At 34.4% G+C, this 25,436-nt stretch overlaps 1 protein-coding gene across 2 annotated transcripts in view; it reads left to right on the top strand.

Annotated features, from left to right (window-relative positions):
• TBC1D8 (TBC1 domain family member 8) overlaps positions 1 to 25,436 on the top strand; it is a 126,045-nt gene that overhangs the window by 45,677 nt on the left and 54,932 nt on the right. Inside the window, exons 2-3 of one of the 2 annotated variants that reach the window (XM_051984741.1) lie at positions 3,794 to 3,904; positions 24,793 to 24,911. In XM_051984741.1, the coding sequence (XP_051840701.1) occupies positions 3,794 to 3,904; positions 24,793 to 24,911 (230 nt within the window). Of the gene's footprint in view, positions 1 to 3,793; positions 3,950 to 24,792; positions 24,912 to 25,436 lie in introns of both variants that reach the window. The other variant, XM_051984740.1, reaches the window with a different exon arrangement.

Here is a 25,436-nt window from a genome sequence, read left to right as displayed (position 1 = left end):
AACCCTTACCCTCCACCCCCACAACCTTCTAATACATAGCCAGCCAAAACCAATAACTGAAAATGTGTGGTTGCTTTTCACTAGTGCTCTTGGTCATCTTTGGAGTTCAATTTTAAAAGATGATTTTAGCCTTAAATATTTTACACATTTAAAAACACATACAACAATTTTCACATTTCTCAAATTCTTGATGAAGAAAATTTCTCATGAGAATATATTTTAACTTGTATATTGCATGACATTATGAATTAATTGGACCAGTATTTGGCAACAATGAATAGAGAAAAGGATGGGATAACATTAGAAGCAGTAAGTAGCATTATAAGGAGCACCTGGTCACAGAATCAAAACTCCAGTCCTAGTTCCAGTAGTGATACTTTTTAGCTGGGTGCAGTTGAACAAATCAATTAAACTCTCCAGGTTTGGGTATATAATACTAGTAATACCTCATTCTAATAATACTTTCAGTGTCAAAAGGTAAGAAGTGCTAGCATATAGTGAAATCACTTATATATGTACTTTGTCATAGTAAAGTGCTGTATTCATGTTGAATTTTTCTCATAAGATGTGTCGACCATTATCATGGCTCACCTTGAGTGTAAGTGATTTAAGCCCCTCTGAGTGATGTAGTTCTCCTTCTTTGTATCCACTCTATGCAATCTGACATGAAATTTTCATCCTAACAAATTTCTTTGGGCATACCTACTTTGGACACAATAATAGATATAACACTGAAAGTGGAATACTCATTTTTACTAGCCCTTCACATTTTTTTTTTTTTTTTGAGGCAATTGGAATTAAGTGACTTGACCAGGGTCACACAGTTAGGAAGTGTTAGGTGTCTAAGTCAAATTTGAACTCGGGTCCTTCTGACTTCACGGCTGGTGCCCTATCCACTGCATCACCTGGCTGCTCCAGCCCTTCACATCTTAAAGCAGATTAGCTTATCAGACAATTAATTATTATCTTATAAACTATCTGAACTCTGATATAATGAGATCTAAAATAGGTGACTTTTGATAAAAGAAAAGAAATAGCTGTAAGATGAGTATTGAATGAAGCAAGCCCTGGACAACCACAGGAAATTATGCTTTAAGAAAGATACTCAATTGAATGTCAGATGCCCTCTCCCAGGTAAATTCTGACCCATGCCTTAAGTAACACACAGCCATGGATTTCCATGATCCATCCTGGCTCCCAAAGCTCTTACCTCTCATTTTCTGGGGACCATTTGTTCTGCTGTTGTTTCTCAAGCTATAATCCCATTGCAGAAATCTCCAATATCATTTCCCCTTCGAAATTATTATGGTATGTTGAACAGAATGATAAGGTTCTTCAATGAAAAAAAGCTGAAATAACCACAAAAACTCCAAACAAGTTTTAAGTAGTTATGTTAATATTAAATTCCAACCACGAGTTAAGTATGAGTTCCAACTAAGAGGAATACATTCAAGATAATCTGGTAAACATCATATCCACTGTTAAGTTTTTCATTTTTTAAGGTAAAGGTTCTTATTTTATTCCTTTGTCAAGACAATTGAGGTTAACTGATTTCCCCAGGATGACACAGCTAGTAAGTGTCTGAGGCTGGATTTGAACTTGGATTCTCCCAACTCCAGAGCCAATGCTATCTCCATTGCATTATCTGCTTATGCCCCATAAAGTTTCTTTTGCAAAAAAAATAATAATTTTATACTTTTTTCATGAGTCATACCATTTGCTTTACCTTTTGGGCCCTTAGACATTGACCTTTGACCTGCTCTTTTATTTTAAGGACCACCTGGCCCTTCCATCTGCTCTAAAGATGACACTTGTTTCTGTATCGACTCCTTCAATTTTCTATTTGAATCACTAGAGCTTAGCACAATGCTCGGCACAGAGCAAACATTCAATAAATGCTTTTCTAATACATTACATCTAGTCTAGACCATACCTGAAAGGAATTTTCTCCATGACATAACAACAGTAATCATAAGTAGCATATACATACAAACACATGGAATTGTATTTATCTCTGTGTATATACATATACACATGTACTAGGGCTGGGAAAACACAAGAAGGCACACTAGTGTTTTGTTTTTGTTTTTTAAAGCAGTAAGGATTGAGTGATTCACCCAGAGTCACACGATTAGTAAGGATGTATTTGAGGCAGAATTTGTAACTCAAGTCCTCCTGACTGCAGGGCTGGTGCTCTATTCACTGTGTCATCTAGCTGTGCCCCCAAAATCTCATTTAATTCTTATAACAACCCAATAAGATAGATATAAAGATAGGGAAACTGAGGCTGGAAAGGGTTAAATGATATACACAGATTCATAAAGGTAGTAAAGAGACATCAGAGCCCATCTAGTCTAACTTCCTTATTCTGTAGAATGAGGAAAATAAATCCCAGAAAGGTAGGTGAGTTTTTCAGAGATTGTAATCACCCAGGTTTTCTGACTCCAAACTCAACATTTTTTTTTCTTTCATCTAGTAATCAGACTTCTGACAAACTATCTAGAGCACCTCAGCAAACTAAGAGAAAAACATATTTTTAAGCAGTAAGACAATAGTTGTAATGAGCATGGTATTTGTTGTGATGATAATGATTATTCATAATTCACATTTATGCATCAGTATAAAGGTAACATAACTGCTTCTTTACAACAAGCAGTGAAATGGGTAGCTTTGTTATGCTAAGTAAGACTTAGCCCAGAGTGCATGAACTTAGAATTATGTGTTAAAGTATGGTTAACAATTTAATATACTTAATTTAAATTACTAATCAGCAATAGGGAAGAAGCAAGGAAGATATTGCTAGAGATACATATTGACATCAGTAGGAGATGGGTGCTGGCAAATAAGAGAGAAGATAACATTGGAAAAAACACATCAGTTTGGAGCCATTTAATGTATTGGTCAAATAGTCCTAAGGAACTCCAGAGAACCCAAAGGCATCACCATATTTGTAGTACTCTGTAACAATGGATGCTCATAAGATCATAAGTTATCAAAAATAGGTTAAATCATGATTAAGATACTAAGGAAATTTTCTTTAATGCCTTATCAGGCATGGAAGAATACAGGATGATAGCTCCAACAAGCTTAAAATGCTTCTTGTAATGGATCAAGCTATGTACTATATATCTCTCAACCCTCAGAAAACCAGTCTCTAGTAGAGGTCAGAAAGGCTCGTCTTCATGTTTGTTGTAGGGGATGAATTTTTTCAGCCTCAGCAACTTTTGAAGCCCTGCTACAAAGTCAAAAATGAGCCACCATCTGTGTTTAGTGGACAAGGTGCCCATTCTGATAAAATTATATATCTTTGAAGTATGACTAGGAAAGGAAGCTTGTGATGTCATTATAGAAACAATATTCTTTAATATGGGTGTCATTTAAATCATAGGATCATGGAACTACAGATAGTCACTTAAACTTAAATCTCAAAAATAATTTCATTTTTTACTCTCTTTAAATTCTGTTACTTTGTGTTGATCCTATATATCTTTGAAGGCAGGGACTATATTTTTGCCTCTTTTTGTATACCCAGCACTTAGCACAGTACTTGACACAAGGTAGATGTTTAATAAATGTTTATTGATTGATTTGCTTGATCTTTGGATGAAGATGAGGATGATAGATCACAATGATTAGGAAACAAAAGTCCCAAGTCCTTTGACTCTAGGACCTACTTTTCAATGGATTGTAGGAAATTTATATACCATTGTGAAAAAGGGTGAGTTTTCATTATGATCTGTTTACAATTGTATTCCTCTGCTCAAAGATATCCTTTTTGTCATTTTTGTTTAAGGTCGCTTGGTGGGAGCACTGGATGCAGTCCTGGATTCCAATGCACGTGTTGCCCCTTTTCGAATTTTGCTACAAGTTCCTGGATCTCAGGTTTACTCTCCCATAGCATGTGGTGAGTTATTGAATGGATCAGAAGTTTACTGGGCCATAGCCATTGGTGAGTTACATACCAAAATAAATTCCAAAAGTTAATGTCTGAGCATGTGGAGTATGCATGTCCAAGAAGCTAAAGGTAACACTCTTTTAGAAACTGATTTCTGGGGATAAGAACATTGGCTGTTTTTTGGAAGGTGGGAGTGATTTTTTTGATGTGCTTTAACCATAAAAATATGTGCTAGCCATAATTTAGGGGTGTCTTAGCTTTGTCTAATGGTTCTTAGAATTGGTGCATTTCATTTGTTCAATGAGCTTAACTAGTGTGTTTGAGTAGGTAATATGCTTTTTGCTATCCTAACCCTATTTTATACTCATTTGTGTGCATACATGTATAAAATTCTTTGGCATAGGAACAAATTTCTTTAGTTCTCCCCAAATTCCAAAGTAAACCTTGATAGCATTTTGTACTGGTCTTAAAAGGTTTTACTGACCCATTTGATGTGGTATCTCTAGGAATGACTGAAAGTAGTAATCCCTTCCAGAGCACTATATTTCAGAAGTACATAAAGATGAAGAGGCAGAATTTAATAAGTTCCTTGAGGAAAAGGATTTTTTTAAAATTTTCTCTTTGTATTTCCAGTGCCTTGCAACACAGTAGGTGCTTAATAAATGAATGACAGATTGAATTTAATTTTTATGGTGCAAATCTTGATTTTAGGGGTGGTTTTAAGGAGCTAAGAATGGGGAGGACAAATATACCTTTGGACCAATGGTACTAATTTAAGTTATGTACTTCCTTCCTATGTTGGTAGGTGACTATTTTGAAAAACTTGTTTGTTAGATTTTATTCTGTCCTTGGCATTAAAGAAGGAGTTGTTTGATTCTAGCATTTCAAAATGTAGGTAAGTCATAGGAAGGAATTGAGAAATTGGGATGAAATGTGGTTGGTAACTATGACAGTGGTTACTATAGAAAAGGAAGCAGAATTAGTTTATGATAACTATATTGTATAAACAAAAAATTTTGAAAATTTTTAAGAAATCTGATTAAAGTAATTACAAATCATGATTGCAGAAGATTACCTTCTTACTGACAGAGGATCCAGAATGAGACTATTTTGGGGGGCTCATTTGATGCTGGAATTTCTATGAATTTTTGTTGTACTGTTTTTTTTTTTCCTTTTCTTTTGTTCAGTAGCATTAGGGGAATGGATGTAAGGGAAGAGAAAAATGATCTATTTTTGTTAGTTTAAAAAAATTTTAGTGTAAAAAATGTAAAATTAAATTTTAAAAATGAACTAGACCAGTATTGGCTCTTGATTTTATAGGATGATGAGGGAAAGTGTAGAAGAGGTGAAATTTGTATCAATGTAAAAATTCTTTACTCCAAAGACATTTTCTTTCCATTTCTTTGTATTAGAATTTTTAAAAAATCTGTTTCCTTTAGTTACAAAAATTTCTTGATCCTTTTATCCAGAGTCTATTCCATAATTATAGACTCTATTTTAGATTTATGTTTGAGGGTTTCATCAATATATTTCAAACAGTAAGTTATTATGTCAAAATCTCTCTAGTCCACACCTTTGGTTTTACAGATACAGAAACTATAAAGTAGAAGGATTTGTGATTTGCTCAATATCACCCAATTAGAGCTAGGATTAAAATCCAGATTTCCCACCTCCCATTTTATTACCCTTTCATCTGCATCATTTGTGTCTTATATTTTAATAGATCTTGAACTATGAATGAGATAGTCCCTATTCTGTATTTAGACGGATGATATCTTTTAAAACAGATAGATATCTATATTTATACACAAAAACATATTCACATACATATGTATATATGTTGTGGTTGTTCAGTTGTTTTTCAGTCACATCTGACTTTTTGCCCTATTCTTGGCAAAGATACTGGAGTGGTTTGCCATTTTCTTCTTCAACTCATTTTATAGACGAGGAAACTGAAGCAAACAGGGTGAAGTGACTTGTTCAGGATCACACAGATAGTAAGTTTCTGAGGTCGTATTTGATCTCAGGACGATGACTCTTTCCTGATCCCAGGCCTGTCATTCTATCCACTATACCACATACCTGCATACACATATACACACACACAAATCTTAATTGAGTTTTAAGTTTCATTTCTACCATTTAACTCATAGAACAACTGTCTTTTTTAATCCCATAGCTTGAAAAGGAATAAAACAGAAATTTTGTTTTGTTTTGTTTTATTTGGAGGTTTTTTGGGAGGTGATTAGGGTTTAAGTAAGTTACCCACAGTCACACAAGAAATCTTTTTGAAAAGAATCTTTCAAAAAAAAGAAAGAAGAGAATCTTTTCCCAATTTTATAGTTATCTGATATGGAAGTGACTGGAGTCAAGAAAGACTATGAATGACAAGTCAAGAAGCCTGTTAGAATTCATGCGAAATTTGAACAAGTTATTGAAATTCCCTGTCCCTCAGCTTTCTCACCTCTGAGAGGGTAGAGTTGACAAGATTATTCTGAGGTGCCTTTTAGCTCTAAATCTATGATCATGTGTTATCCTACATGTAGAAATTTATTTATTAGCCCCACCATGCACTGCGTCCATAAATAGCACATGTGCATCATGCATGTTATATATGTATATATGTAAACACATGCATAGACATACAGTCTCATATGCAGGCATATAAATATATGTACTGCATATGCATATTTTATGTGTGTATAGACAGACATACACACCTGTGTGCACACAACCCCACAGATAGATATATTCATACATAGGTATGTACACATGTGTATGCATGATTTACATATGCACATGCATAATACATCTATACATGTGTGTGTGCACATAACTGTACACAAATACATACATATATAGTTCAACTGGATAGCCTCCAGAGTCCCTTTTAATTCTGCATCTATGAGCCCTGCTGATATATATATATATATATGTATGTATAAAACAGGTATCTGTGTATAAATACAAAATATCTTTAGATACATATACATACATGTATACATGTATGCATGTATAGGAACCAGTCCTGTGATTTTATTAGTGTAAGGAATTCCAGGATGAGAAAACTCCCTTTACCAATGCAGGTCTTTGAGAGTAAAGTCTTAGGGAACTGTCTTGAACAAAAAGAGATTAAATGATTTGTTTAGGATATTTATGTATGTATGTTTGTGTCTGTCTGTCTGTCTCTCTCTCTCTCTCTTTCCCTTTCCTTCTCTATTTCTCTCTGTCTCAGAGATATCCCAACAGGAACTGTCTTCAAAGACAAGAAGACCAGGATTCAAGCCCTGTTTATAATCCACACAGGTTAGGTGATTCTGGCCAGGTGACTTAAGCTCCCAGGACTTTAGACAAGTTTCTAAGATTATTAACTTGTGGGGAAAGTACTTTCCTGCTGTGTGGGAGGAAATTTTCTCATTCCTTATATCAATGATATCATAGATAACAGCCCCAGTCCTTCTCTATGTAGATAAATAGATATCTATTCTTCCATTTTTCTGTACCCACAAAGAAGAACTCTGTAACTCTGAAGCAGCTGAGTGAATTATTTACCATTTTCGATTGTCTTTGAAATTGCTCTCTCCATTAGTACAGAGATTGAGACTGGATCGTGTTACTTCTGTTTTTCTTAAATAGGAGAGAAGGGGGAAGGGAGGGAGAAAGGGGAGAAAGGAAGAGATTGAGTTTATGAGTGTATGCATGTATATGCATATGGGTTACTATATATATGTTAGTGGAGGCTGGATCTCATCAGAAAAGAGGGGTCTTAGTTGTTGTCAGTCTACAAATATATCAGAAGTTGAATTAATCAGCGAAGTCTACATGTAAATTTTTCTTTGCCTTTCTCCTTGGCCTCAAGTGTTTTATATTTTTGAATTAGGGTTTTTAATCATTGGCAAAGGAAGAATTAATATGTTTTCATGGCCTAGGGTCATGTAGTAGAAAGAATGTTAGATTTGACATCAGATAATTTAAAATCTAATTTTTACTCTACCACCTATGAAACTGTAGGCAATTACTTAAATTCTCAGATTCTCAGTTTCTTCATCTTTAAAATGAAGACATTGAACTGGATGACATCAAAGGTCTTTTTTAGTTCAAAATTGTTAACTTATGTATAGAAACTTACCTGGTCTCCATTTTCTTACTTTCCTTCTCTTTCTGTTCCTTCCACTTATGTTATTTCTTAACCTTACTCATAATTAAGTTTCTTATTTCTGTAATTGATGTTTGCATGTTCATTAAAAGAGGAAATGATCTAGTGTGAGTTGCACTTGGGGATGGACTCTGTTCTTTTGTGTCTAACCCGTGCCAGGGTCATGAAGGGAGTGTCAGGTTGGTCATTTTTTCAAATATAGAACTCACTATGCAATTATTTCAAAGAAAGTACAGAAAGGTTGGCCAACAGGACGTAAGTGAGAGTGTTTACAATAGTAAACACTTTGTCTAAACTGGAATGTGTGTTGTCATGCATATTTTCATCTTCATGATTTCCTTAGAGCAGTTTTGTTTTGGCTGAAATTTTCCATGGCGGGAGGTGAGGGAGTCCAAACTGAGAAAAATATTGTTGGGAAGCTACATCCTGGACTTAATTTCCATTTTGATGTTACTGAGAATATTAAATAAGCTCAAACAATGAAACCTGCACAAGTGAAGACTTTTTGAGGACTCCTATAAGTGTTTCTCAAAATTGTTTCTAAAAAATATGAATTCTATATCTTAAAATAGCCCATTTTAAACTCAACAAAAGGGTTGTTTTCTCTTTCTAGATTCCTTCCTCCCTTTTCTTACTTTCCTTTTTTTGCACAGACTCATAGCATTTCAGAGTTGGACGGGATATCAGAAAACATCATGGCACAACTTTGTTCAATTTTAGACAAGTCATTTCGGTTCTAGGAGCCTTTCTTAGTTTCTTCTATGAAATGGATACAATCACTTTTACATAATGTTGTGATCATGAAATGAGATAAATAACGTGTTTTAACTTACTATATTAATCCAAATATAGAAGTAGAGAAAACAGGCATAGTAATAATATTGTTTAATTTGATCTTCATCATAACTCTGTGAGATAGATAATACATGATGGGTAGCCAATAATAATTCCATTTCACAGATTGAAAAAGTGGTGCTTAGGAAGGTTAAGTGATTTGCTTCATGGTCATCAGAGTTGTCTAAGCTCGTATCTTTGAGTTCCTTTTCACTTTTCCTTCTCCCACACATTGTTTCAGTTTTCTAGCTCAGTATTTTGTAATTTTCTAGCTTTTCCTTGCATTTGACCTTTTCTTTCCATTCCCCCTCATCTCTTCTTGCCTAGACATCCTTAATAATTTCCTAACTAATCTTCCTGTCTTCAGACAATCCTTTTTCTAATTGATCAATTGTATCAGTGGGATCAAACTCAAATAGAAATGGGGGACCACTATATATATGGATCCCTGTGAGCCACTTGACTTAGAAAACCACATATTAATGTTATCCTTGTTTTATTGTGTTATTTTTTTGATAAAATATTTCACAATTACATTTTAATCTGGTTCTGCAGCACTGGGGAATATTATTGCCCATGTTTGACACTTCTAACTTACACTATTGCCCAAGTAATCTTCTTAAAATAGCACTGTGATCACTGTATTTTTCTATTCAGAAATTTTCAGTGGCTTTTCACTGTCTAATTAATGGTTCTGTCAGTAAAGACTCATCATCTGGCTCCTACATATCCACACAAAGTGTTGTTAAATGCTAGCCATGCAAGATTTATTTTCCTACCTTCTCCTTCTCTGTGTATTTTTTCATGTATTTCTCTGCCTCTCTACTAGAATTGATTCACCCCCTTCATGATCCTCTCTGCTTCTTTTTTTTTTTTTTTTTTTTGCATCCCCAGCACCTGGCACAGTGACTTTTATACAGTGAATATTTAATATATTTGTTGAATTTTTCATCTAACACACATTTATTAAGCACTTACTGTATACACAGTTTTTTGCTGGGGGCTGGGGAGGGTTAAAAAATTTATATAAGTTCCCTTGCCCTCATAAAATTCATATTCTGTTAGGATCATTGGGATGCAAACAGATACTGATAATACGCAATGTCATAAAAGTTGCAAAAGACATCATGTAATTGTAGATAAAGCAGTATCCTCAGTGTCAGGATGAGTTGCATTCAGTCATCCCTGTCACATCCTGATTCTGTGGTCCAGCACAAGTCACTTCATCTGTCAGTGTCCCAAGTCTCTAAATTGCAGAGAAAGTGCTGATTTGCATTGGTGGGGACATAAAATCAATGAAATTACAGATCAGTCCAAAAATAAAAGCCAGTCACAAACCAAGCACTCTACAAAGTGAGGAAGGAGGTAGTGTCTGCCTGGAAGGATTAAAGAACACTTTGTGGAGCAGATGACATTCATGATGGGATCTAAATAAGGTGGATGAGAAGAAATTCAATTGAAAATGAGGCAAAGGGGAGACATCCTAGGCATATAAAGCAGCATAAGCAAGGGCACAGAGGTTTTAGAATGAAGAGGGTGCTGGGAGGAACAGAAAGTAGGATAGTTTGTACAGAGACTAGTGTATATAGAATAGGGAATTCCTTAAGTACAAGGATTATGCAGTTGTTTTAAAAAATATTTTCACAACTGTACTTTTGCTGTTAGTCAGTAGCCAACACACATTTATTGAGTGCCTACCATGTGCCAGGCAATCTGCTGAGTGTTGGAGATGCCGAAAAAAAAAGGCAAAAGATAGTCCCTGCCTTTTAGAACTAACAATCAAATGGGAGAGGCAGTACTGTATATTTTATTTTCTTCATTTGAAAACATTATGGGCAGCTAGGTGGTTCAGTAGAGTCTAGAGGGCTGGAGTCAGGAAGATTCAACTTCCTGAGTTCAAATCTGGCCCTAGACACTTACTAGCTGTGTGAACCTGGGTAAGTCACATAACCTTGCTTGCCTTAGTTTACTCCTCTGTAAAATGAGCTGGAGAAGGAAATGGCAAACCACTCAGTATCTTTGCCAAGAAAATCCCAAATGGGGTCATGAAGAATTAGATGCAACTAAAACAAAAAGGCATTGTTGTGAGAAGCTAGGATTTTCCAGATTGTAAAAGGACCCACTACACGTGAAAGTTAAGAATTCCTGATATGAATGGAGATTATTTGAAAAGGGGGAAAAGGTAGAGACAGATGTAGAGAGCTTTGAATGCCACGTAAAGAAAAGAGTTTAAACTTTATTTGATAGTCAGTAAATCCCCTGAAGATATTTGTGTAGATGAATGATATGACCAGGCTAAATTAATCAAAAGGATTAGTTATGGTAGTCATGAGTTGAATATAAACATCAATGTGGGGAAAGTCATTTTGAGAGTTAGCAATGAATAAAGCATTTATTAAGCACCTATTACTATGTATTATGTACAAAGCCTTGGGCTAAGGGCTGGGGATACAATTAAAAAAGTAAGGCAGGCACTGCTCTCAGGGAGCTCCTTCTAACAAGGAAGACAAGCCATAGGGAGATTTCAGGTGCAAGTCAGATGGAAAGGTCCTGTAATCCTTAGGGTGCAGTAGCAAAGCATATATTCATCTTTAATGTCCTTTTTCACTAATAAAAATCACATGAGTTTGAGTCATATCAGTAATGGATTTGGATATAGAAGTAAATAAATAATGAAGTTATTCTTTATCTTTTTCCCTCATTTTCCCCATCTGTAAAAAGAAAGCATTGGATTCATCATGGCAGTTAGATTTTGAGATTGAAGGCACTTTAGATACCATGTAATTTACTATCCTATTTTACCCATTAGGAAACTCAGGTCCAAAGATGTTAAATAACTTGCCCAGCTCTAATATTTTGTGATCCTGGAGTTCTCTACAGTGGAAGTTCTAAATATGTGATTTGCTTGGAATTGAAAGTATAATAAATAATAATAATAATTCAATTTATAGTAATATATTGTTTTATATTACATTATAATAAAACTATAATAATAATGTCATTTAGATATTATTTTAATTTGCAAAAGTACTTTTACATATATGATCTCGTGTGATCCTTACAATAACCTAGTGAGGCAGATTTTACTGGTATTCTCATTTTGTTGTCATTTGATTGATTTTCATTTGTGTCCAATTCTTTACAATTCCATTTCGGGTTTCCATGGCACAAATGATTTGGCATATCCTTCTCCAACTCATTTTACAGATGAGGAAACTGAAGTGTTAAGTGATTTGCCTAGGGTCATACAGCTAATGAGTGTCTGAGGCCAAATTTAAATTAAGGAATATTGAATCTTCCTGGTTCCAAGCCCAGTGCTCTCTCCATTATACCACGATGAGGAAATTGAAATTTAAAGAGATTAAGCAATATATTTTTGGTCCCACAAATAGTAAGAATTAGATAGAATTTAACCAGGTCTTTCCTAATTCCAGTTCAGAAGTTTTTTGGTATAAAATGCTACCTCATTAGCCTCTGCTGAAACCATTATCATTACCATAGATATTATATTTTAAGGTTTTATTATTAAGGCATTATACATCCATATATATCTTTTGACCTCTTTCAATCTTTACACAGTAACCTTGGAATATAGGAATCACAGGATTATTATCTCTGTTTTACAGATGAGAAAATGAGTTTGAGAGAGACTAAATGTCTTGTCCAGGGTATTAGTGTCTGAGGCATGATTTGGACCTTTTTTTATTCCAAATCCAGCACCCTATCTGGTATGCCATAATGTCTTTCTTAAAATGAAGATCCAAATAGATGAATTTCATTTTTCTTGAGTTAAAAAAGCGAGCAAATATTAAGAATCCTTAAGTCTGTAATAACTTTTATAAAAGGAAATATTTCCCACTCCCACCCCAGGGTTACTGGTGTTGGATTTGGTCAAATCTTTTCATTCTTTGAAAATGTGCTTTTATTGGAAGTTTTGAATAAATACTTAAGAACTTATGAATAAATACTTAATGTGTTGGGCTATAATTATATCTTTTTAATGGATGAGGTTTGTTGTGCCTTTTTTTAAAAGAGGGTGTTTGAACTCAATAGGAAGAAAAAGAAGAAGGCTTTCAGGGATTTAAAAGTGCATCTTGCTCATGCTTTGAAGTTAGGTCACATGACTCTAAATGGATTTCAACCAAGGTCTGTATAGCGATTAGTTGTCTGTATTAGTGCTAGATAGAAAGTGTTATTAATTGGTTGAATGTGTCAGGCAAGGATAAAATTGATCTGAAAACTCCAAAATGTTTTTTTCAAGCTTTTCATCAGAGATTTCTGTATTTCAGTTGCCTATTAGGTGGAATATGGTTCTTTTTGACATATTAAGATGATAACTCCTTTTTTCATCCTCACAGTCTCATAATTCAAATTTGCATGTGACTAAATTGTTGATCTCTGCTCTAATGCCATCTTCCTAATGGAAAAAAGAACTGGTCAAACAGCCCTTGAATTGAGACTGTACAGATTAAATCCTGTGGGCAAAAAAAAAAAAACTGTTTGAAGATACATTTCTTCTTTTCCCATTGTTAGTTTGTAAAAGGTTACTTCCTCAAACTCTTATCCTCCCTACTGAGACAGAATTCTTGTCCTGTCTAGGTTCAGTATAATTTTTCAGAGTTTCCATAAATTTCCAAAGTTAATGACATGGTTCTACCAAAAGATACTTCAGTGTTTGTTTTTTTTTTTTTTTTTTTTTTTAATGATTTGGCCTTGGTAGAGACTGAATATCTGCCCCTTGAGCACTAAGTAAGATTTCTTTGTAATAGCACAGATCTTGAAGTAGCAGGCAAGTAATGACTAGTAAAGTAACATAGGGTGTACCAGAAGAGAAATCTCAAGACTTTTTTGGATTAAACCCCTTAGCACTTTTACAGAAAACAAAAGTTGAATTGTTCTTTAGTATATACACACATACACACACAGATACTTTTTTTTTACACCAATGAATTCAAACCAAATAATCCACTGGGACTTAATGACAGTAGTGTCAGTTTTGCCAAGACCAGGTGATTGGGGTGTCATTAGAAAGAGCACTTTGCAGTGGTTAATCCCTTAAACCAATCAGCACTGTTTCCAATCACACTGAATACAGTAGGTTAGCCATTGGAAGCTGCCAGGGAATAGAATGACCTCCTATTTGCCTCACAGCTAGAATAACCTTGTATTTCTTTTATAGGCTTGGCAAAGAATCACTTAGAAATTTTAGAAGAGTAATTTTTTTGTGTGTTTTTTTTTAAAAACTTTCATTATGTTTGAAAATCTCCCAGAAGTGACATGCATGATATATATGAATTTTTTATATTTATATGATTTTTGTTTTGAAGTTTATTTTTAAACAGACTTTGCAGTATCTTTCAGGTGATTAGAGGTACTCTTCAGTGCTACAAAGAAAGTCCTTTTTGGCTTTCAGAAGGGTTTTTTCACTCCTACTTGAGCTGTTTACTGCTTTGCTGCAGCTGCTCCCTTTGGATCCAAGTTTCTCTATGGATAGTCCCTCTAAATTAAAGGATACCTGCGTCAGATCTCCATAAATGTGTACCTTGTTTTAGGAGAAATTGGTTTCTCAAATTCTTGAGAATTGTCATTTGAAAAAAATTACTTGAGATGGCTGTGTGTCTTTGAGAAAGACTGGAAAATTAACATAAATTATTAAATGATAGGGTTTATACTTAGCCTTTAAAGTTTGTGGTTTTGTGGATAAGCCACCTTTTAATTCATTAGTTTAGCTCCATCTCACTCCTCATTTCTTCATAAGGTTGGAAGTGCACTAACAATATAATGACCTGTCAATTTTACAGACCAGTTGAGGTAAAAGATAAAACCCTTAGAACAGAGCTGGTACATAGCAAACTCTATATATTATTGTTATTTTTGTTAATTAGTGTAGAAGGTTGCCTATTTGCTCAACTTTTTTTTTCTTTATAACAAAGGATTATTTAATCCTGGGGCAAATGGAAGTAGAAGTGTGTGTGTGTGTGGGGGGGGGGTGTACATATATACATATATATGTATATAAATAGCTATAATATAAAAACAAAAGGCATCAATAAAATCTATTTAAAATTATTAGCCCTTTGTATTAATAAGAACAAGTAGATTCTGTTTTAAAAAGAATCGACTATTTCCAAATTGGAAACAACCCACTCCTAAGAAGTACTCAAATATTTGTTGAGTGGATTGATTGAAATGTAGGAATTGTATGAGTAAATACTTTTATTTATTTACTTCTCACAATGTGTGCACTTTGAAAATTCACAAAAGATGAAAATCTATAGGTAAATATGGCAGTGGTATGGTAAAATTCTGTATGACCTTGAAAAGATTACTTTGGTTTTAGAATTGAGGTTTATTGTTGAAAATCAGAACTTTGATATATGCTCTTGAGCTTCATTTCAACACTTTTTTTCTCCCTAGCTTTTCATTTTTGATCAGCATCCTATTTTCTTTAAATTATTACATATAAGGTTAAACTGACATATAGTATTGAAGTGTGTTAACCTGTTGGGACCTTATATAATGCTTCTATTCAAATGGCTGTTTATTGTCTTTAGACCTAGTATTTGCACAGTGGTAGAATCAAAAGCTTGACTTTTGATTGCCTACTTTGTCATTTTAAACAGTCTGATTTATTTAATCTGCTTGCATCCTCTTCAGTTTCATGATCCATTTAAGCATTTCAGTAGCTGAAAGAAAACATATAATTTGTTATATTGATGGGGGCAGTTTCTCTTTAACTTAGGAACACAACTTTATGTGGCTTGTGTTCCTGTTAAAACTAAAAATCTAGAGAGGGATATTTCACTCATTTCACTTCCTGAAATATCTCCAGGGAATATATATGTGTATTTCACAGTATAATGGACTACTCCAAACTACCCTTTCTTATGGCTCTCCAACAAGTTAAAATGGAAAATTTCATAGTCAATTTGTCAAGATAGAATGCTTGATCTGGGTAGTCTCTGTTAATTATTGTCCAGCATTCATTCATACCTTATAGATTCCATTTTCTGTAAGCCTAGTTGAGTTTTCTTTACTTTTTTCAGTTTTTGAACCAAGTTTATAAATGAACAACAGTCCTTTTGTCATGAGAATCTGAGACTTGGTGCTAGACAAGGGACTTTTGGAATATAAGGAAATGTCTTTCTAAGATACAAAAGATACTACAAAAATATTAAAATTCTGCAAGTTGGATTTTCAGTGAGCTCCAATCTAAAGCCTTTATATAACTTTGGCTTTTAGATTTTCTGGGGTTGGAAACTATTTTTTCAGCTATTTCAGAAAGTATTTTCTTGACAACTCATTTCAGTAATAGAATTTAAATTTTAAAAATCCATTTAGAATGTTTTGAACAATCACTTAAAAGAAGAACAGTAAAAAAAAAAAAATCAAACTGTTTTGATTATTTCTATCCAGGGAAGGATGGGAATAAAAAAAGGAATGTTAGGGGAAAGAGCCCTAGATTTCTATGTTCCCTAATGACTAGCATGGTTCCCTACATCTAATTATTAATATTGTTCAGCTGTTTTTCAATTGTATCTGACACTTCATGACTTAAATTAGAATTTTCTTAGCAAAGATGGTGAAGTGGTTTGCCATTTCCTTCTCTAGCTCATTTTACAAATGAAGAAACTGAGGCAAACAGGGTAAAATGACTTTACCAGGAGCTAGATTTGAACTTAGGAAGATGAGTCTTTCAGATCCCAGGTCTGGTACTCTATCCACAGTGCCACAAAGCTGCCTTTGTACCTACTAGGTACTTCCTTTTCAATTTTCTTTCGTGGATCTTTGTCCTATTCCTAATCCTTAGTATGCTCAAAGACCCTCTTCTCTCAATAGTCTCTCTTTCAGTTGCTCATCTAATCCCATGAATTCACTCAATTTTATACAGAAAATTTCTAAATCCATATACATCACCTTACTTTCTGTTTTGAGGTCCAGTCCTCCATCCCAAATCATCTATTTTTTTTAAACTAACTGACCTACAAGCATCTTAAACTTATGCTTAAAATAGAATTCATGATCTTTCCCCTTCCAAGTTCACTCTTCCTAACTTTCCCACTTCTGTCACAGGCATTATCCTCTTTCCAGTTATTGAAGGTCACCACCTTCGAGTCATTGACTCTTCATTCTACTTCATTTATACCCAGTTAATTGTTAAGTCTTGCTGGTGCTGCTTTCACAACTTATTTTTTATCTGTCTCCTTTTCTCCCCTAATAAGCCACTCCATTATGAGTTCATTTCTCACCTAGATTATTGCAGTAATTTTCTAATTGATTTCCCTGGCTCAAATCTCTCCCCTTTCCAATCTATTTTTCATTCAGCTACTAAATTGATAGTCCTAAAGCACAAGTTACTTCCTTTCTCGGAAAGCTCCACTGGTTCCCTATTACCTCTAGAATCAGACAAATTCATTTGGGATTTACAGGCCTTTACAATCTGGCTGCACTTGTCTTTCCAGGTTTATTACATACTATTCCTTTCTATAACTATACTCTGCTCTTTAGCCAAACTGTGCTTTTTGCTGTTCTGAACACATAACAATCTATCTCTTGTCCCTATGCCTTATATAGGGTGCTTTCCATACCCAGAATATACTACTTCCTCACTTTTGCTTCTCAGAATCCCTAGCTTACTTCAGAGTTCATCCTAAATGTCATTTCCTCCATGAGGCTTTTATCAAGGAGAATTAAGTTTCCTTTAAAAAGAGGAGAGAGGTTTTAATGTGAAAACAGCGAAGAAAAAGTATCCGAATAGGCAGAATGTCTGAATGTAGAGTGCTGAAAAAAATAGTCCCATGAAAAAAGAGGGGTAGAAAAACACTTACATACATGGAGCTAGGAAAAAATTTTGAGGCTCTTTGCAAAGAGGAGGAAGCTGGACATTCTCATGACGAAAATGCTGTTTAACTTCTAAGAAATAATGGTGGGTCTATATAGGTGCTGTTAAGGGAGAGATTATATAGTAAAAAGAAATGAATAATTATGGTTGCTGAGGCATATAAGTGGTGTAGTAGAGAGAATACTGGGTCTGGAATGAGGACAATCTGAGTTTAAAGTTGACCTTGGATACTCCTAATAAGGACTTCATCTTTTTTACAGTTTTCTTGACTCTAATATGGGGATGATAACAGCAACTTCTTCACAGATTTATTGATAGGATCAAATGGGATAGAATTTGCAAACACTTAGCACAGTGATCATCACATAGGGCTTGGTTAAAATCATTACCAGTTCCATTGGTTATCTACTGAGGAAGCTATTTGAAAAACTGATGACATTTCAGAGGCCTGACTATGTCTTGGACATGACAGGAAACTTCCTATGATCTGACAAACTAGAAGATTACTATGTATGCACAAATGGGGCTGCCAAAAGGAATCAAGAAAATACTGCTAAAGATTATGAAATTTTTAGTAAAAAACTGACGAACTCAGGGGCAAAAATGATGTTTTTTTCCTCCTGCTTTCAACCAAAGGCATGAGTTTTAGAGGAGACAGATTTGGGGAAAATGAGCAGATGGCAAAAAAGATGGTATCTATGAACGGGATTTTGCTTTCTAAAACATAATTTGAAATATAATATAGGAATTACAAATTCCTGGTCAGGGATGGAGAATATCCAGCAAGAATTGGTAAGAATATATCTGTTTGGAATATTGCAAATCTAATCAAAAGGATTGTAAACTAAAAGGAGAGGAAGTGTGGCTTTTGTATTTATATATGAGTAGATTTTTCAGAGTAATTACAAGGAAGAAAAATAGTACTAGATATTCAAGGACCTGTGCAGTTTACAGAATTCAAGAAAGGAGTTAGCAATAAAATCTATGACTAATGTTTATATAAGATGTACAAATATGAGTAACAAGGAAAGTAAACTAGAGATCCTAATTTAATGGGATAAAAATAACTCTCTTTCTGTATATACATATATGTATGTGTAGATATTTGTGTTATTTGTATATATATATATATACATATTTGTATATATATACACATTTGTATATATATACATATATAAACATATATATGTGTATGTGTGTATCTCTCCATATCTATCTAAATAGCTGAAACCCTCTGTTGTAATATCATTCTGGTAGAGTATTTCTTATTTCAAAAAAAAGATACACCTTTCAATTCATTATTCTGTTTTCCATAGCAGGTCCTTCAAACTTTTTCATTTCTCCTCAAACTTCCCATGACTCCCTGTCATCCTCCCCTCTCAGTTGAGAACCTTGTTTCATATTTTATTTTTTTTAATTTTTTAAAATTTTATTTATTTTAAAGATTTTTATTTTCAAAACATATGCACCGTTTTCAACATTCACCTTTGCAAAACTTTGTATTACAGATTTTTTTCTCCCTCTCTTCTCTTCACTTTAGACAACAGGTAATCCATTATTTGTTAAGCATGTGTAATTCTTTTATACATATTTCCACAATTATCATTCTGCACAAGAAAAATCACATTAAAAAGGAAAAGAAAAAAATGCAAACAAATAACAACAAAAAAGTGAAAATACTATGTTGTGATCCACACTCAGTCCCCAAGATCCTCTCTCTGTGTGCAAATGGCTCTCTTCATCACAACACCATTGGAACCCTTGCTTCATGAGGCCATTCACCATGAACTTTCTCTTCTCCCCTCTTCCTCATCTTTTATCACTCAGGTGCCTTCTGCCACTCTCATATCCTTTACTCCTGTATCACATGATAAAGTGGCTTTACTTCTTGTCAAGACTAACCTTTCTATTTACTCAACTATCCCATTCCATCTTGTCCCTTCTAACAGGTTGTCTCCTCTATCATCCTCATTTTATAACTTATTTTCAATCTCTTCCTCCTTACTAGCTTATCATTCCCTATTATCTATAAACATGCCCTTGAGGATATATACAGAATTTTTTGTTTAGTATTCACAGACATTTATAATCTGGCTCTATATTACCTTTCCAGTCTCCTTCCATTTTATTCTCCCTGCCATCTACTCTTTGATCTAATGGCAATGGCTTTCTTGCTTTTTCACAAACAAAACTACGTCTCTCAGTTCCAGGCATTTTCTCTGGTTCTCCCCATGTGTGGAATATTCTATCCCCTCATAACTTTCTACTGGCCAACTTGGCTTTTTTTTTGGGGGGGGAAGTAATTGGGGTTAAGTGACTTGCCCAGGATCACCCACCTTGTTAAGTCTGAGATCAGATTTTAACTCAGATCCTTCTGACTGTGCCAACTAGCTGTGCCTCTTGTCTTCTTTTAAATCACAACTAAAATCCCATTTTTATAGCCTTTCCTACCCCCTCTTCATTCTAGTGCCTTCTCTCTGTTGATTCTTTTCTGTTTATTCTGTATATTGCTTGTTTGTACATATTTGTTTGCTTGTTGTCTTTTCCATTTGGTTTTGAGCTCCTTAGGGGCAAGAACTGAAACACAGAAGGCATTTATTAACTATTTATTGAGTATAATTGATTGCTCCATATAAAAATTTTGTGCTATTCTAGAGAAAAGCTGGGCATTTAGCACAGCAAATTTTAAAGGATTTTAGAGGAAAAACCAGACATATCCCATAGACTAAAGTTGTATAGAAGTCAGCCCAGAAAGATGGGGAAAATAATAAGGATGAAATTCTGAAGACATAAAGAGAAATATTTCTATTTAAAGGGGGAAAGGGTTGTGGCTAAAAAAAAAAAAAGATTGATGAAGAATTCAAAAATAGATTTTATGAACAGATGTATCAGGAGTAAAGATGGAAATAAAGCAGATAATGAATGCTAAATACAATGGTATAGCCATGTAAAAAGAAAGCTGTGATAAGGAAGCTAACTTTAGTCTTAGTAGTAAAAGGAGTTCATTTCTTTTTTTCTCTGCCAAAGAGGATGATTTTTGACCTCTAAAGGATTAAGTAAAAATGGCTAATACAGAATTAATAGTGATAATAAGGAAAGCAAGAGATCATTTAGCTTTGTTGTTGGCTTCCTAGTATCCAAGGTAGCTTTAAAAAACCAAGGTCTCCCATGGCATCTGGGAATATCTCCAGTCGTCCTGATCTATATTGTGCCACTGAACCCAGTCTGTGGAGGAGAGAGTGAGACTGGTGACTTTGTACAACCCTGCCTCAGCTTAAATTCAGTTCACTTGAAAGTCAAAATATCACCTTCCTGATGTCATTTGTCCTCTTCGAAAATGAAGGTGAAACACTGCCACCACCTAAAATAGCGAATTGTATATACTGTGCATCTTGTCAACTTGCAGGTTCTTGCTCAGTCTTCCTTATAATTTACAGCCACATGTTTTTAAGATAGCTCATTGAAATTAAGAGTATATTATTTCATTAAATGGAGAAAGAAGGTAACTCATTAATATGGTAGAACAGACCAAAACTTGATCGTATTGTTCTAAGTAACAAAACTAGATAATTAAAGAAATTTAATTTTTATCTGCTCAACCAAAAAATAAGGTTTAAAAATCATGTTTAAAACAAAAGAAGTGAAGATTGTCAGGTCCTTAGACATTGAGAAGGAAAGAAATAACAGATCAATGACTATAAAGTGCTTCACAGAGAACTATGCTAAGTAAGAAGAGAAGAAAATTGATTTTGGTGGAGAGTAGGAGGACAACCTTTTGTAGGATCTTATTTTGTAATTTGAAACTCAATATTTAAAACTGAATGCACTGGGCATTCAGAATACTGTAAAAATTGTTTTGTTTTCCCTTATTCTCATAGTTTTTATTGTTTCATCATTTCACTCACGTCTGACCATTTGCCCATTTGAGGTTTTCTTGGCAAAGATACTGAAGTGGTTTGCCATTTCTTTCTCCAGCTCATTTTATAGATGAGGAAATTGAGGCAAATAGGGTGGTATGACTTGCCTGAGGTTGTCCTTTGTTCTCTAAGAGGATCATCACAACAGGGAGGTGATACCATGAAATGTAAGTGAACTGAATTTAAGTGAGGGAAGGCTGTGCAGGGTCACCTGCCTCAGTTTCCCCTTCAGAGCCATCTGGGTCCACTGGCCAGATATAAATCCAGATGTTTGGAGATGGCCCTGGATGCAATGAGAGACCTTGGCCTTCAACAGGTCTCAGTTTGATTGAGCTAGATACAACTAGTAAGTATCTGAAGTAAGATTTGAACTCAGGAAGATCAGTCTTCCTGACTCTACGCCCGGCACTTTATCCACTACACCTAGCTGCCCCAAAATACACATGCATGGTACACACACCCATATATGCAAACACATATATGTATGTACACATAGGTGTATATGTGTGTTTTTATGAACATACATGGATATGTACTTATGCCACTAAATAATACATGCCATTCAGACAGTAGTCTTTTAAAGGAAGTTTTATGAAATAAAGATAGGAATTGAATCTTTGATTTCATTAGCAAAGGAGCTCCTAGATGAGTAAACTTCTTCTTAATGACAAAGGTCAGAGCCTTCTCTGCAGTTTAGAGTTGTCTAGAGCACTATGACTAGAGTTACACAGCCAGGATATCTCAGACTTTAAACCCAGGTTTTTCTGGCAAGATGTTAACTCTCTATCAGTTATATTGTGTTAATTAATAAAGAATTTCCTGCTGAATTCTGTAAAAAGCAACATTATTTCTTTGGGTGGGGGTGTTTTATATAAGAAAATATTTTATAAGTATTTTTAAAAACTGTTAATTCAAGTTTATGCTTTGGATAAAGACAGACTGAAAATGACATAGCAAAATTTGCAGAATAGAGTTTCTTTGGGTACAAAACCTATATCTTTTTATTTCTGGCCTAGAATGACCAGACATACTATTTTGGTTAACTTCTGCTCAAAAACTATTTGTTTGTTTTTTGGTAGGAGGAAGCAGGCAGTTGTTTTTTGATCTCCTAAAGTATCTTTTAAATGTTATCATGTTCTCTCTTTCCCATTAGGAAAATCTGGCCTTTCTAGCCTAATATAGATTGCCCAGTTTCCTTTGCCAGATGCCCTGGGAGCACTCATTACCTCTAACTTTCAGAGTTATGCTTATTTTAAGATTATTTGGAACCCAATCTAAAGAACTAAAAATACTAAGCTTTTTTTCTTTAAAAAGGGTGTGTTGCTGTGTACTTGTAAAAGTGTTATTATAATTAAATTATTATATGTGTTAATTGTTTTCAAATGTGTACAGCAAAACAAAATCACCGCCATCAATTCTTGTTCATTTTCCTGTGAAATGTGAAGGCATTTATTAATGTCAGCTAGCATTTATTAAGTCCTTACTGCATACAAAGTAAGGCAAAAATGTGATTTTTAGCTTCCAAGAGTTCATTTTCTAATGGGTGGGAATGAGGGTTGTGTGAGCATATGCAAAAATTAAACATGCAAGAAAGAAATAAAAGATAACTTTAGAGATATACATGGAAGAAAGGAGAGTAGAGGAGAGAAGGAACCAAGAAAGAATCAGAAGGTGGAATTTGTCTTGAATCTTGAAGGTAGCCATAAAAGCATGGAGGCAGAGGTCAGTCAGTCAGTTACCATTTATTAAGCATGTGTATGTATGTACTTTGTGTATGCAGAGAGAGATGTTTTCACACTTATGTGTATGTACATAATCATATATACTTACATGTGTTTGTATATGTGTGTCTATGGTGAATTGGGAGTGAACACAGAGGAGAGGTATTGAAATTAAGGATGACAGCCAGATAAAAGACAAAGCACAGAGAATGAAGTGTCATAGGGAACCAGAAGACCAATATCAATGAGTCGTATATTACATGAAGGAGAGTAAAGTATAAGATTATTGGAAAAGTGGGAAAAGACCAGGTATAAAGACTTTTAAATGCCAAAGATTTTATGTTTGATACTTGGAGTAATAGGGAGCCTCTGGTGTTTTAAAGTAAAGAGTAGGGTGAGGGAGACTATGTCTTGCATAGCATTCCCAGTGTCCTCTAATATGCTAATAAAGTATACATACAATATAGATATAGAAACGTGTGTGTGTGCATTGTGCCATTGTGAATTCAGTCACAATTCAACTCTTAATGACCCCTTTTGGGGGTTTTCTTGACCGTGATACTGTCATGGTTATCCATTTCATTTTCTAGATCATTTTAAAGTTGAAAAACCAAAGCAAATATGGTTAAGTGACTTGTTCAGGGTTACATGACTAATCTGAGGTCTGATTTGAACTCAGGATTATGAATCTTCATGATTCTGTATGTGTATGTGTTTGTGTGTGTAGTAAATGAAATATAATCTTAGAAGGGAAGATACTAGCAGTAGATCATCCTCCTGCTTTAAGTGAGATTTGAATTAAATCTTAAAGGAAGCCAGGAAAGCTAAGAGGGACAGAACATATAGACATGGTGGACAGCTGATGGAGCCATAGAGTGTAATGTTCAAGGGAGATCAGGAAGGCTTATAGATGGTGGACAGCTGATGGAGCCATAGAGTGTAATGTTCAAGGGAAATCTGGAAGGCTTATAGATTATAAGGTGAATGGAGGGATATGGAAGGTAGAAACGGGGTGATTATGAGGAGCTTTAAAAAAGATCCCGGAGGAAATAAGGGAACACTGGAAGTCATTAAGCATGGTCAGATCTACGCTTTAACAAATTTGGACTTGGTGTAAAGAAATTTTTTTTAAAAATAGAGGTATTCCTAAGTGGACTGGGGTGCTTCAGAAGGTATTAGATTCTCTTATCATTGGAAGCTTTCATCTGAAGGCAGGATGATCATTTGTTAGGGATGTTTTAGAGGAGGATTCTTATGCAGATATTGATTTTTCTGGATAGCTTTCCAACTCCATGATTCTGTGAGTCTGTGTTTAAATGAAGTATAGCTAGAAGCAATGGAAATCATGGGTTCCATTGTATTTGAAAATATATTTCATCTGTTTATAAGGTTTTTTATTTTTCATATCTTCTTGCTTCTTATTCTAGGTGCCACTTTAGAGGAGATTAATCAGCATTGGGAGTGGTTAGAACAAAACCTGCTGCATACATTGTCTGTATTTGATAATAAAGAAGATATTGCTAGTTTTGTTAAGGGGAAAATAAAGGTAGGTTTTCTTAGCTTTATTTCTAAGATTAATTATTTCTATTGCTTCCTGTTTCCTAACTTGAATGTTACTGTTATACCTCTAAAAAGTATGATTTGAACATACAATATTCCTGGACAAGCATTTAATATAGAGTTACTGTGCTTTTGACATAATAAATAACTACCATTTTACTTTCTATCCCTTCATAGATTAATAATCACCAAGATTGGCTTTAAGTATTGAATGGTACGTTATGGTACATAATTTGTCTAATTGACAAGTCCATAATTGACTTATTTCTTATTTATTTGATTTAATGATACTCATTGTTTGTCTTCTAAAATTCTATAAAATACATATTTGTTTCTAAAAATAAATGAATTAATTGAGTCATATCAATGTGAATTTAACTTGGGGGAGGAGGGGAGTTTCATGATCCTTCTTTGTCTCTACTAAAAGAAAATCTTAGGCTGTTAGGCTTAGAAAGGACCTAGCGGACATCTTCTCTACTCTCTCTTCATGTAAGAATCTTTTTTACAAATC

This window comes from Antechinus flavipes, chromosome 3 (assembly GCF_016432865.1).
Source record: "Antechinus flavipes isolate AdamAnt ecotype Samford, QLD, Australia chromosome 3, AdamAnt_v2, whole genome shotgun sequence".
Taxonomy (NCBI): Eukaryota; Metazoa; Chordata; class Mammalia; order Dasyuromorphia; family Dasyuridae; genus Antechinus; species Antechinus flavipes.
This window is presented reverse-complemented; position numbering and strand designations above follow the sequence as displayed.